This window comes from Barbatula barbatula (assembly GCF_947034865.1).
Source record: "Barbatula barbatula genome assembly, chromosome: 21".
NCBI lineage: Eukaryota > Metazoa > Chordata > Actinopteri > Cypriniformes > Nemacheilidae > Barbatula > Barbatula barbatula.
In genome coordinates, this window is record NC_136784.1 from 11,781,477 (window position 1) to 11,795,662 (window position 14,186).

At 39.9% G+C, this 14,186-nt stretch overlaps 2 protein-coding genes across 2 annotated transcripts; one reads left to right on the top strand and one right to left on the bottom strand.

Annotated features, from left to right (window-relative positions):
• Positions 1–1,779: 1,779 nt before the first annotated feature.
• pex1 (peroxisomal biogenesis factor 1) lies at positions 1,780–10,536 on the bottom strand. The gene is made up of 24 exons (XM_079485162.1): positions 10,275–10,536; positions 10,047–10,190; positions 9,871–9,954; positions 9,621–9,735; positions 8,841–9,544; positions 7,979–8,098; positions 7,778–7,901; positions 7,595–7,695; positions 6,851–6,945; positions 6,584–6,716; positions 6,350–6,446; positions 6,095–6,265; positions 5,864–6,018; positions 5,591–5,777; positions 5,352–5,512; positions 5,060–5,194; positions 4,915–4,979; positions 4,685–4,827; positions 4,122–4,225; positions 3,858–4,034; positions 3,498–3,728; positions 3,189–3,383; positions 2,537–2,667; positions 1,780–2,192 (listed from the first exon to the last, which is right to left on the bottom strand). Exons 1-24 carry the CDS (start codon positions 10,380–10,382, stop codon positions 2,108–2,110), a joined length of 3,765 nt encoding a protein of 1,254 aa, XP_079341288.1. The 5' UTR covers positions 10,383–10,536; the 3' UTR covers positions 1,780–2,107.
• otud6b (OTU deubiquitinase 6B) lies at positions 10,512–13,519 on the top strand. The gene is made up of 7 exons (XM_079485163.1): positions 10,512–11,022; positions 11,111–11,253; positions 11,370–11,459; positions 11,595–11,907; positions 12,130–12,191; positions 12,315–12,421; positions 12,851–13,519. The coding sequence occupies exons 1-7, from the start codon at positions 10,953–10,955 to the stop codon at positions 12,933–12,935; spliced, it is 870 nt and encodes a 289-aa protein (XP_079341289.1). The 5' UTR covers positions 10,512–10,952; the 3' UTR covers positions 12,936–13,519.
• The last annotated feature ends 667 nt before the right edge of the window (positions 13,520–14,186 follow it).

Genomic DNA, 14,186 nt, shown 5'->3' on the forward strand with positions numbered 1-14,186 from the left:
TTTAACCGCCTGCCCGACAGTGCGTGCGCTCACAGAGGAATCTCTGTAAATACAACCAAACCGCAAAGCGTGTTTCTCATTCTCATCATTAATAAAGTATGCGTGGGTGATTGATTTGAATAACATCAGTAATTTAGTATGTGTTCTAAGACGGTGATTTGATGCACGGTTAACCTCAAACAACACTTTTCTTTCATAGCGGGGCCCGAGAAGTCGCAGACTGGTGTCAGGAGGACATACTGCCACAGTGCCACCTGCTGTTCATGTGTATTTATGGCTCTCGTTCTATGCACTCAAGTAGCCTACTAACATGCAATGTTTTTCAGCTAATGGAAATGTAATAATGGGTATAAAGTCAAATGGTTATACTGTCTGCATTAAGGTCATTTTTAAATGTTTTTTGTTACCAGGAAAGCTCATATTTTCAATATTGCGTAAACCATTGGCTCATCAACATACAGTTCTTCTCTTATCTAAAATGTATTGATTCCTCACACTTTGACAAACACACAGAAACAAATCTGCTATTGCATATGGGCTCGAACCTCAAAGCCAAAAGCTCTTGGGTGACCAGGTCTCCACTTGTTAATAGGCCTACTTCCACTTTTTCATTTTGTGGACAACACTTCCCTTAAAAAGAAAATGACACGGTTGTTGACCCAGTCAGAATCAAGAACGGGAACTAACCTTTTTACATAAAAAGTAATCAGGGGTTTACGGCAGTAACCATATCTGGATGACATCAGTAGGACGCTTATTGTATTGTTATAAAAACACGGTTACTGTCATCATAATACTAATAATAAAACCATACTCATGTTTTATATAGGCATGGTTATAAAACATGTGTGGCCAGTACGGGGATCGAACCCGCGACCTTGGCGTTATTAGCACCACGCTCTAACCAACTGAGCTAACCGGCCCTGTTTACGTCACAATTATTTTCTTGGCATAATTCAGCCGAAAATGAGAATTATGTCATAATTTGCTCACTCTTAGGTTGTTCCAACCCTGTATAAATTCCTTTGTTCTGCTGAACACAAAGATAAAAGTCAGAAATGGGTGAACTATCCTTTAAGATCTCTCTGAACCTATAGGGATAAATAATCCAACTCTGCAGTGCTAGTGACTTACTCTTTTCTGGTCATATTATGCCACTTGTTTTCATTCTGAGATATGGTTGAATAGGCTCCTGTGGACCTACTGTATAATGCAACACCAGACTATACTAACCCATCAGTAACTACAGCATCAGGCAGGCTGTATACGTGTGCAGCATCCGGTGACTATGAATTCAGCCCTAAGTGAGTGTGTGAGAAAGAAAATCCAGCTCTCAGGAGGTCAGAGCTGTGGATGTGCTGTGAAAGTTAATGATCATCAAAGGTGCAGACACAGCTGAAGCTTCAGGGCATGTCCAATGCTTCGGCCCCCCGAAACCGTGTGGTTTGAAAAAATCTATTAGATCTAGAACCTCAGATCCTGGAGGCCCCGCAGATGTCTGTTACACACAGAAGAAACCTCAAAGGCTTATGAATAGACGATTTTTCTCTTCCACCAGGAAAAAAGATAAGTGACTGTGATAGTATACTGCCACCTATTGGTGGCTATTTCTGGGTGGCATGCTTGTCAATCACATATAAGAGTCCTAATATCTAAAACCAGGTGTAAATCCTGAATTTAAATGACTGAACAAAATAAGAAACAAAAATAAAGCTATAGCCAATAACTTATAGGTCCAGTATAAATGCTCGCTGTCACTAAAGCAAGTGAAGCGACATACTGAATACCAATAAAGTTACAGGCATTAGAATTCCTATAACAATTACAGTTTATTAAAAAAGTTAATTACATATTTTTTCACATTTACATTTGTTCTACAGCAGCAAGTCAATGAGAAATGTAATGCCATACACATTATCTTTTTAAACTGAATAATAGTTTAAAGACAAATTCTTGTTGCAATCACCCTTCTATTAACATTCACACATTTGTTGGACACACAAAAAATCTGCATTTACAATTAAGGCAAATAAGCAATACAGAAAACCACACAGATTTACATTCTAATGCCCTTAGCTCTATAAATGTATGTAGCGTAAAGCTCTCATTAAGCTAACGTTACCCTCCGACCTGCTTTAAATGAAGCAGCGCTCTGAGATCTGCTTTCCTTTAAAGCTCCAAAAGACTCATATCTGCATAAAGAAAACAGAAAAGCAACACAATTATGTACATTAGGTATGAATTGGCTTAGTTTGGCTATATACAGTATACTTCAAGTGATTTATATGAGTAAAGGCTAAAATACACATCAAGACTTTTGCTCAGATTTCGCCCAGATTTTCAATCTGGACTTGTTGCAGAAAGTCTGTGCCGGTCTGCAGATTTGATCAGTTAGTGTGTTTCTATCTGAAACTTTCAAAAAGTCTGCAAGTGCATGATGTCTAATTTACTTTTAAAGACTTTTAACAGATTTTGTTTAGTGTATTCCAGCCATTAGTCAAAAGGTTTATTGATTGTAAAATATGCATGTGCTTACAGTTCAGAGTATCTCCTCCAGTCTTCTCTGCTGACAGATGCTCTAGTGTTAGACAGAGCTGAGATCAGGTGAGCCTGGCATATGAGACAGCCAGGTTTGCTGGGTCCAGTCTGTACCAGAGACGAGTCATCCTGTGAACACAGCATAGCTAAAGATACCAACACTGAATATACTGTACTACATACTCAATATGATCTTCACAGTACCAAACTAGACTTATTAACAGCGATACCAGTGATATCACATGATTATTGTTGTGATTTCAGAATTCGTCTTTCAGTAGTTGTAACCATTGGATATGAAAAACTATAAAGGTCAATAAAAATTAAATTGATAGGGAAATAAATCATTGCTCCTCTTGGCAATCATTGCTCTTCCCGACCGTGTCCAAGGCATCCCGTGAATCTTTTAGGTGTACCCTCAATTCCCAAACTGTATAATTTACTTTGTTCTGATGAACACAAAGGTAGATATTTGGAAGAATATCAGTAACCAAACTGATCTCATCCCCTCATTATTTTCCCTACTAAGGCAGTAAATATGGGATGAGAACTGTTTGGTTACTGACATCCTTCCAGATATCTACCTTTGTGTTTAGCAGAACAAAGTAATTAAATTTGGAAAGTAAATATGTATCAGAAATGTAACTGACCATGTTTCTGCGGAAACTATTCTTTACAGCATTGACCTCTGCTCTGAGATGCTCTGACTGCTCATGGGTCAGTTCTTGAAAGCCGTCCTGCACACAGGACATTAAGACTGGGGCATGACAAGAGCTTGCATCCCTCACAGATGCCCCTGTCAGATCAGGAGCGGTAGAATTGTGGCCAGACGGGCATCGGGAATTCTGGGAGTAAAGTAAATGGAGTGCCATAAGCAACTCTTGGTATTATCTCATCACTTACATTCAAACAGCATTGATTGTTATACAACATAATAATCTATCATACACCCGTCTTACCAGTTCAGAGAGAGAGTGGTTGTCCAGTTCAGACTCAAAGGAGCTATCAAAGTAAAGACGCCAGATGTTGTGACGTGGGTCCTCGGGTGGGAACTCGCCGTGGTCCAACAGAACCATAGAGTGGTCGAGCCCTGCATCACCCTCCCCGGCGGAGTCATCTGACCCACTGCTGTGATTCAGAAAGATCAGGGAGGAGAGGCTGACATCACTGTCTGACCCTGAGCCCAGGTCCTATAAAACAAGCACATAGAGTCAAGCTTCACTCACTGCAATACTGTGGACTGCCATTACGCAGCCGTTTCTATACTTTTCATTCACATGTGTGTATGTACAGTAAGTCTGAGATTGTGTTTAACGCACATGGAGAAGGTTGGGCCCCAGGCTGCTGTGAATTGCCTCCAGCTGAGCGTTATATAGTAGAGCTTTCAGGTCAGCTCCAGTGAACAGCTCTGTTGCAACAGCAATCTGCTCCAAATCCACATCTGCAGCCAACGGCACAGAGCGAGTCAAAGCCTTCAGGATCTCTAACCGCGCTTCCTGAACGACAAACATGACGCAGTTAACAGACATTGCAGGTTTTGGGGTGAAGGGGTTAAACTGGTGTGTATCGAGCAAAATGCTGACCCGATCCGGAGGAGGGCAGTAGAGAGACTTGTCCAACCGTCCGGGTCTGAGAAGAGCAGGGTCAATAAGATCTGGACGACTGGTGGCCGCCAACACATACACCCCTGAAAACAAGAAACAAAGCAGTTATATATAAATATGAATATATAAAAGAATATTAGGGCTGTCAAACGATAAATCACACCAAATCGCATCCAGAATAAAAGTTTGTGTTTACATAATGTATGTCTGTGTACTGTGCATACTAATTTCGCATTAAGAAACACATAAACATACAAATATATATGAAAATGAATAAACATTTATACAGGATTTAAATTATTAGTAAATATAAATAAACACATCTAAATTTTTCATAAATATATACACGTGTAAAGTTTATAAAACAAAATGAAAATGCACAGTGCACATACTTTAATACTGTATGCGATTATTCATTTGACAGACCTAAAGAATATAGAAATATACTGCATGGATCTGGAAACATAAAAATGTAATATTCATTTCAAATATTGAAATACACCCTTCAAATACGTCTCGAAAAAACATTTTGCCTTAACAACCTGTCAGCCCCTCGACTCCATCCAGCTGTGTGAGGAGCTGATTGACCACTCGGTCAGTGACTCCCGTGTTGTCGTGACCTCTTCGAGGGGCCAGAGAATCAAACTCATCGAAGAACAGTATGCAGGGCTTAGCTGCTTGAGCCCTGTGAAAAAAACAAATACATATTCGGTCAAACCGCTGTAAACTAAACTGATGTCTCACCAAAGAGTTTATGAAAATAAAGACATACCTCTGAAACACATCCCTAACCGCCTGCTCACTTGCTCCAATGTACTTGCTGAGAAGTTCAGGACCCTGGAGACATAACATACAGACAACACATTACACTCATTTATTTCCGAATACTATCAATACACACACAAATACACTATTACCTTGATGCTGATGAAGTTCATGCTGCTTTCCTTGGCCACAGCCCCAGCTAGCAGAGTCTTTCCTGTGCCAGGAGCTCCAAAGAGCAGCACACCAGAGCACTGGCGCATGGGCAGACTGGAGAAGAGCAGTGGGTACTGGATGATAGAAGACAACAGGCTATTACTAGTAAGACCCCAGAGACACATCTCAAAATGTCTTCTTTTATGTCACATCTAAGAAAGAGTCCCATACAGGTTTTAGGCAACACGAGGATGACTAAATGAGAGAATTAAATTGAAACAGCTACTATACCTTAGCCGGCAGTAGTATGATGTCCATCAGGAGCTGACGTGCTTGGTGAAGTCCCCCGATACTCTCCATGCCCGCTCCGCTGAGCACCTGCAGCTGAGCTCCCCAGAGCGAGGGTGGTGTAAAGTCTTGAAGGGCCTGTTTGAAGTCCTTGTAACTTAAATCTGTAAAAGCAGAAAAACGAGTTACAGCAGAAAGAATTTAGAAAGAATCATGACAATAAAATTGGATTCAGAGCTCACCTTTAGAGTCGCCATTGCTCCTGCTGCGTACAGTGTAGGCATGGATGGCCCGCTCAAGCAGCAGGTTCAAATCATGTGGCATGTATCCTTCTGTTTCCTTGGCAACACTGTCCAAATCAAGAGTAGCTTGATAGTCCTGAAAGTTCTTCTTGTGTATTAGTGACCTCAAGATCTCGGCCCTCTGAGCCTTTAAAGGGACATACAACAATTCCAAATATACAATGAACAAGGCATTTAAACACAACAAGAAAGCGTGCACTGTCCTCAACTAACCTGATCTGGTGTTGGGATCTTGCTGAAGCTCTGGAAGAAGTGTGAGCCCTGCACTTTAGTCAGGGTCGGATGAAGGGAATGCTCACTTTGTGCCGTGACCACCAAAGCAATGAGACTGGAACGCACAACCATCTCACCAACCAAATGCCTCAAACCTGAAAAACACACAGTGTGAATCACATTTAACGGTTCCTCACAGATCTCAGATTCACGCATGTTATGATGTCTTACTCTGTGCGATATGCTGCCGCAGTACAGCCTCCGGCCCGTGCTCATGCTCTGGTGTAGATGCAGCACCCGTGATGTGATCCAAATCATCCAGCAGGACCACAGAGGGCTGCCTCCAAACCGCCTGCTCTAAAACCTCCTCGAGCCTCTGTCTGATTGTGTCTGTTCTCTTGCCTAGTAAATTTATAGTATCACAAAATATGACCAATGTAAAATTGAAATACTAAGTTAATCTATCTGGCAAATGTGTCTGGCTACCTTTCAGCATCTTACAGTCTACCGCTTGCACATGGGCATCCAGCTCTTTATATGCTTTTTGGCACAGTGCTCTAGACAGAGACGATTTCCCACTGCCCTGTGAAGAACAGCAGATTTGTTACACACTCATGGCATGTAAAAACAATGAAATATATATGGTATACAAAACTGTGATATTTAAGGCATTGGACAAAAAAGTACAATACAGTATTTCATATGAAGTGCTAAGGTTACCTTGGCACCGGTGATGAGCAAAGCTCCGCCCCTAAGTCCTCGTCCCAAGGAAACCAGCTCACGGGACAGAGGCCCTCCCATTAAAGCATGAGAGATGTGCTCAAAGGCTGCTCTGCTGATATCCTCTAAACCACTGAATAAACAGACAGGACTCTGTCAGGACATTTCAAACATCACAATGAAGCACAGCTACACTAATCCAAGTCAATGTTGTTTGTTGCAAAGGGATTTGGGGAATAAATGAATTAATCCTGTTTTTAAGCATACCCAAGAGAGCTGAGGGAGGGAAAAGCGAGACATGGATCTTCAATATCAGAGTCTGAAGAGCCCCTGTTGTCCAGATGATGTGGCTCCTTTACAATCTGAATGGAAACGTTGAAGAATTGAGCAAGCAGGAGAATGGAAATGAATGAAAATATATACATGTATAAAACAAGATTTGTTAGGGGTGTAATGATGATGTGAATTTAATAAAATACTGGGTTCACAATTGAATAGAATCTCTTCGTTTTTTCACCATTTTTATTTTTAGCATTTATCCATAACATCAATTGTTGAACATACTTGTTTATACTTGCTATAGAAATAACAATATTCAAGGTTTAACTTCTTTTCTATGGTATTTATGATTAAATAGAAATTACGTAGGTCTTACATTGGGAATTTTGATTTACTTCAAATTAAAATTAAAAAAGACATTAAGAAAGCTAAACCCTAAGAGAGAATAACAGAACACGGTAGACACACAATTTTTTTGTGGACATGTGTGTGAAAATATTGCCGTGCTTCTACAATACATATTGTAATTTCTTTGTCCAAAAAAGACCATTTTGCAGGACTATACTGATCCAAAAGTAACACTACACTACATTACACAAAAACATATCAAATAAAAAGTAACCAACGGAACAGAACTGAATATATGTGAAATATAAAAACAAAGAAAAAATTGAAAGAGGAAGTGCTTCTGGTTTAGTGTTGATTAATCTTCTAAGATGAATAGATTAATACCTGTATATCTGCTTTCTTGAGTAAAGTAGCTGATAGAAAGAAAATCTCATCATCTTGCTGTTGCTCTGGTTTTAACACGCTTATCACAAATTCTGCCTTTCCTGAAAAGTGAGAAACACAGTTAGTCCATATCAATTATAAACCAATTAAGAGAAAGAAACCACCGGAGACTGTTCTCCACACCTTCAGTGCAGGGTAAGAGGATGATGTTAGAGCGTGCTGTCAGACAGGACAGAGGCTCATGACTCTGAGCATGCAGCCAGTCTAGGAATGCAGTCTGTACTTCATCCTCTCGTTCACTTTCTGCCTGCAGACAGACAAAAAAAACATAACCACATATTTCTAATGTCCAACACAAATAATGTAATTGAAAGAACTACTTACCAGTGCTTGTATTGGTTGTAGCGTGACTGTCTCTGCTACCCTGGGTGTTGATTTTAGAGGCTGTATTCTGACAGCAGAGTAAGGGGTTATTCTCAATTCTCTCTGCAGCGCTTCCGGGATCTGATTTATGAAAGAAACATTTTACTTGATTATGACTTCAATGATGAAAGCAATTTTCTTGCCTTACAATTTAGCAAAACGGTTATGAGGTTTGTTCAAATCCTAATAAATCAGTAGGTCAGCAAGAAATATTGAAATGACCAAAGTTCGCATTGGTTTGCAATAACTGAATAATTTTATAATAACTTCATAAATTATGTATAGAATTAGGTCAATTCCATTTTTTTGTTTATACATTTGTTTATACTGTTAAAATGACATATTTGTTTTTGTTTACTGCAACAGTAAAACATTGCTGTTCATTCTCCCCAGAGAGAATGTAAAACATGGGTTGGTTATACAGTTTTAGAACGTATTTAAAATATCGTCACTATCCTTCTAAAACCTCAGATGTCCCAATAAACTTTTTCAAGGAAACTGAAAAAACTGTACTTTGTTAGATTTAAGGGATACTTCACCCAAAAATGTTGTCATCATTTACTCATATTCAAGTTGTTCCAAATCTGTATAAATGTATTTGTTCTGATGAACACAGAGAAAGATATTTGGAAGAATGCCAACCAAACAGATCTCTCGGAACAAAGACATTAATACTGATTTGAAACAACTTGAAGGTGAATAAATGATGACATCATATTAATCTTTGGGTGAAGTATCCCTTTAAATATTGTGTTGTCAAAGTTGACAAGCACTTTTTATATGTATTGCAAAAAAAAAGAAATAACAGCAATAAACAACTTACCCATACTTTCCCCGAGTAAATTTCTTCACTTCTGTTGAACTTTTGACACTCCTGCAGCTTTTCTATGTTGTGACACAGCATCCTGACAACAACACTGTTCACCTTAACGTCCTCTGGATCTTTCTCTTTGTGAGGTCCTTCCTTGATTTTCTTCTTCTCCATGGCCTGCTTGACTCTCTCCCTGACTTCTTTAGGAGAAAGAATCTTTGAAAGTCTCCCGTATGTTAAGGCACACTGCCCTGGGCTCCAGTTTTCTTCTTGCAGATTCCATGGTAGTATATGTACATCATAACATGGCCCAAGGTGATTAATAGATCTAGGGGGGGTTCCACATGTTCTGAGGATACAATCTTTCAGTAAAATGGGAATAATCGGAACTGCAAGATCCTCCTTTGCAGGCTCACGTCGTCTTGTAAACAGATATCCAATAAGGCTCTTCAGGTCAGCGATACCTCCCCACTGACCCTCCTTCTGACTTTGGTTAAACTCCAGATCACCTCCGAGGGTTTCCTGATGGACACTGGAGGCTATGGAGGATGAGGTGGAAGTATGTGTGTGGTCATCATTCTGCTGTTTTTGTAGATGACGGGTTGTCACCATGGGGTGGGTTTGGGTTTGTTCACCTCCCGGATGTAGTTTTGGAGAGACAACAAGCTCGGTGAACTGCTCCAGATGGCCATATGAGACGGATGGAGATAGGGATACTAAAAAACAAAGGATCATTGACATAAACGGAAATGTTCATCTCCTGCATTACAAAGCAAAGAATTGCTAACTGACCTATTTTAATATATATGACGGTGTGTTGATCCACCCACACAGGGAAAACACCACCGCTGTAGACCACTCGAATCTGATCCAGGAGTCGCTCTTCCAAAACCATGCTGTGGAGCTCCTGGAAACCATGAAAGTATGTTTTTAGACTCTGTGACAATGATATAAATTGTTCATTTCATTCTTAAAGTACATAAATGGGAAAATATGAGAATGTAAAGGGATATGAATAAATCTCTCGCGGTCGTCTGCTTACCAGAATCTCCCAGTCATCCGTAGACAGAGGCTCGACAAACACCTGCTGCACAGAATGCACCTGATGACACGGCCGCAAGAAGCCCTGAAATACAACCAATCCATATTACATCACAATCCATATATTTGACATTACCCAACGACCTCCAATAACATTTCTAAGCCACTGAAGTTAACCTGCTCTCCCTCCTTGAGTCCAAGCTTTTCTCCCATCTGTCTGCTGACCTCAACTCTGTCATCCAGACCTGAAGACTGTCTGGTCCTGATCCAGCTTAAGAACACGGGTGCAGAAACACCACACGACAACTCCACGATCTGGTTCTGTCAACAGCACAGCAGTGTATGACTATCATACGCAAGTACACATATAATACACGAATGTGACATAAATGAGCTATCGCACACCTCGTGAAGACAGAGATGAATGGCTACGTTTGATGACAGGTGAAGAAAGCAGTTTTTGGAGTTGTTGAAGACCACCGTGACAAGCTGTATTCCCTGACCCCCCAACATCGCACGCGAGGCTGTTGCAACCTCGCTCCTCCAATCAAAAGTTTGGAATCTGTTTATAATAATATACCTGATGTTAAAGAGTCAGCATTGAGTACACAGGAATTGCAGGTCAGACATTACGTGATGCATGTCGAGCTGTCGTAACCGCTGTCTGAGCGAACACTATCGATTAGTGATGTCTTGGGATTTTAAAGGCGGTATATTCATTTTCTTATTTAAAACACGGGAGCGGTGATTAAACAATACCCCCCCCCACCCCACACCAAAAAAAAGTATATTATTACAAATAATTTAATATAACCGACATAATGACGCGATAGACTTTAATTTGACGCGATAGACTTTAATTTTGAAACGCTGGTTTCTCGGCACATCTCGCGAGAGCATTCAGGGTTTCTGCGTTCTTGTTGAACACACGCCTTTTCCCTGCAGATTAATTCAACCCAAAATCTACAGCTCAGCGGTTGCTTGGCAACAATCGCATCCAATGGCCTCAGATAAGGCACTTATCGTTTAGGTGAGACTTTTATCGACGCGTTTTACTGCTCTAGATATCTAGTTCGTTTTGATATGGAGGAAGTGGAGACAGCAGATGAGCTGTTAGCCAAGCAGCATCGCAAGGAAAAGAAAGATTTCCAAGGTAAGACTGCTTCAGCATGTGATATTGTGTGTTAGTGAGGATCGCATTCAATATTTACGATCATAAATCTGCCTTGTTTGTTTCATAGCAAAAATACAAAGTATGAAAAATGCTGTGCCGAAAAACGACAAGAAGAGGAGGAAACAGCTGACTGAAGACATCGCCAAACTAGAGGTCGAGCTCAATCAAAAACACGACAATGAGCTCAGACAACTGACTATTGCATCCCCGGTAGATTCCATTTCCTATTATTGTTATTATCTGTTGTTAAATATTAAGTTGCCATACAATATCACACATTTAAGTGTTGTGAAGTGCAGTCATTGGTTTCATGGATTGTTTCTAAGGTTGAAGAGGTTTCAAATGCATTGGATTCAGTAAATTTGACAACTAATGATGCCAAGCAAACACGGGCGTCTAAAGCTCAGAAGAGACGGGTGAGTTGAGGTGGCCATATTCAAAAATGCCCAGTAAAAAGATTAATAACAAAGAAAAGCAGTAACATTTTCAAGTGGCTGTATTATATCAAATCTAAATAGTTTAGGGTATACTCACTGTTTTTTTGTTTATAGGACAAAAAAGCTGCTCTTGAGCAGGAGCGAGAGACCCGGATCGCTGAAGCCGAGGTGGAGAACCTCGCCGGGTCTCGTCATCTGGAGGGTGTGAAGCTGAAACAGAAGCTGGCAGAGAGGCACCTACAGATCAAAGAGATCTCCTCTGATGGACACTGCATGTATCGTGCTGTGGAGGATCAGCTGTTGGTGCGAGGCAGCGCTCTCGGGTTCAAAGAGCTTCGGGCTCAAACAGCTCAGTACATGAGCAGCCACATAGATGACTTCCTGCCTTTTCTTACTGACCCCAATACAGGAGACATGTTCACTGCAGGTGAACGTCTGGACCAGTTTATCTATTCAAAAAATAAATACATTTTACAATTGCAAAGAAGGTTGTGGATAGGCACAATGTTTTTATTTGTCTGCAAAACTAAATTAAAACGCGTAAGACCTATTCACCCCACAAATCACAGTTGAAAGGGCTTATAACAAACAAGGTTTAATATCATGAGAATCTTTCAGTGGTGTTTATTATTATTTTTCTTTCCTTCAGATGAGTTTGAGAAGTACTGCAATGATGTTTCAGATACAGCTGCTTGGGGCGGACAGTTAGAGGTAAGAAGGTTTATAGCTGAAAAGAAATGTCACAATCCAGCATTTTCTTAATCTTTTTTTAATACTGATGAGTTTAAGTCAAAAGATGGACATTTTCATCTCTGATTTCATCCTCCTTGACAGTTAAAAGCCATTTCACAAGTCCTCCAACTGCCAATCGAAGTCATCCAGGCAGAATCTCCCTCTATAATTGTTGGTGAAGAATATGACAAGCCGCCAGTTACACTCATGTAAATACCTGCTGTTTTTTTTCTTTCTATAATGAAAATGTACACGTACTATACTGTATATACCAGGAGTCTATAAGCGAGGGCTACCAAAATATCTTAAATCCTCTAGAGGGCTACTTGTTGATAACATACATTCAAACTTTAAACACGTGATGCCTTATTTTTACGCTCACAGAACCAAATTCAGTTTTCTTTCAGATATTAAAGCTTATAACTCTTGCTAATAATAACCTTTCATGACGATGTAGCACTTGGCTGATTGTTATAGTCGCAGATTTGTCCGCTGTCTTGAGCATTATTGGTGAGCCCTGTGTTTAGCGGGCACCTTACAGAGTTCATGCGGGTTACCAGGTGCCCACAGACACCACGTTGGAGACTACTAGTATATACTATACTGCTCTCTTTAATTTTCAACATTGTTTCTTTCAGTTATATGCGGTATGCATATGGACTTGGTGAGCACTATAACTCCGTGGAACCCTTCAGAGACTTATCAAACGAAGAAGATGGCTGACCGGATCCGTGACACATGAATATATGCATCTGTGCATACTTAGTTTGTAGAAATGGACCTGGAGTTTGATCCAGTTTTGCTAGGAGCAGCTAAATTTGGTTTGTTAATTCAGGATACTCATAGAAGGCGCTGAAATAACACATGGCAGTGACTCTGGTTGCATTGGACAAGATAAATGTAATAGTCCATGATGGCAGTGTTATTCATGAATATTCTGAATTGTATGTGCATTGTATTTTTGGAGAACAGCATATCAGCTAAATAATTTGCCCCGTATGGTGCTGGATCATAATGTAACATGCTGACTTGTCTGGGCATAAAGATAATAAATAATGGAATAAAGCTTTTATCAAAGACAAGCCTCACTCTTAGAACTGTCAGTTGTTTTATTAGTATAAAAAACACTGGCCGTGGACGGTTGCATAAACTGTTGTGACTAGTCTTTAAGGGGTCAGTTCATCCAAAAGTAAAAACTCTGTAACCATTACCAATGGTATTCAAAAGTGCCCAGAACTGTTTGCTTTCCTGCAGTCTTCAAAATATATTTTGTGTACAACAGAACAAAGAAACGTATAAAGATTTGGAACAACTCGAGGGTGAGTTAATGAAGACAGAATAAAAAAATTCTGTTCATATTTATTTAAAGTTAGTTACAGTAAATCCATTTTAATCTCAAAAGTAAGACTGATTACATGTAGCTCTGACTACTTTCTAGTTTAGATGTTTACGCAGTTGTGCCGCCAGGTGGCGCAAATGACAAAGCGACAAAACTGTTTGAGAAGCTCCATGGAAACAAAAGAAGTCGTAAAAGTAAAATAGCAAATGATTTAGTCAGAGCATTAAAAACAAAAGCAGTTTAAGATGCAGAAAAATGACTAACCTGCCAGAAGATTATACTCAATTGACATGGATGGTGCTATTAAAGTTAAATAACAATAACCTGTCGGATGTGCCATCTGAACTGCGGTGTTTAACAGGTAAAGGTCACAGATTCACCTGCGTCATATCTTTTTTATATCATACACTTTTATTGGACGTTTCCACGCGCATAGCCCGAAGTTAACTTACGGCCGCAGTTTATATTAAACCTATATTAGTTTATATTGATATTTGATTGTATATAAATTATATTGAATTAAAAACACTGAACAGTTAGATTCTTTTCAGAGGTCTACCGGAAGTTAAGTTTGTGCCACATAACGTTTGTTTATGTTGTTGCTGCTGAGCGAAAAATACCAACTTGATTATGTT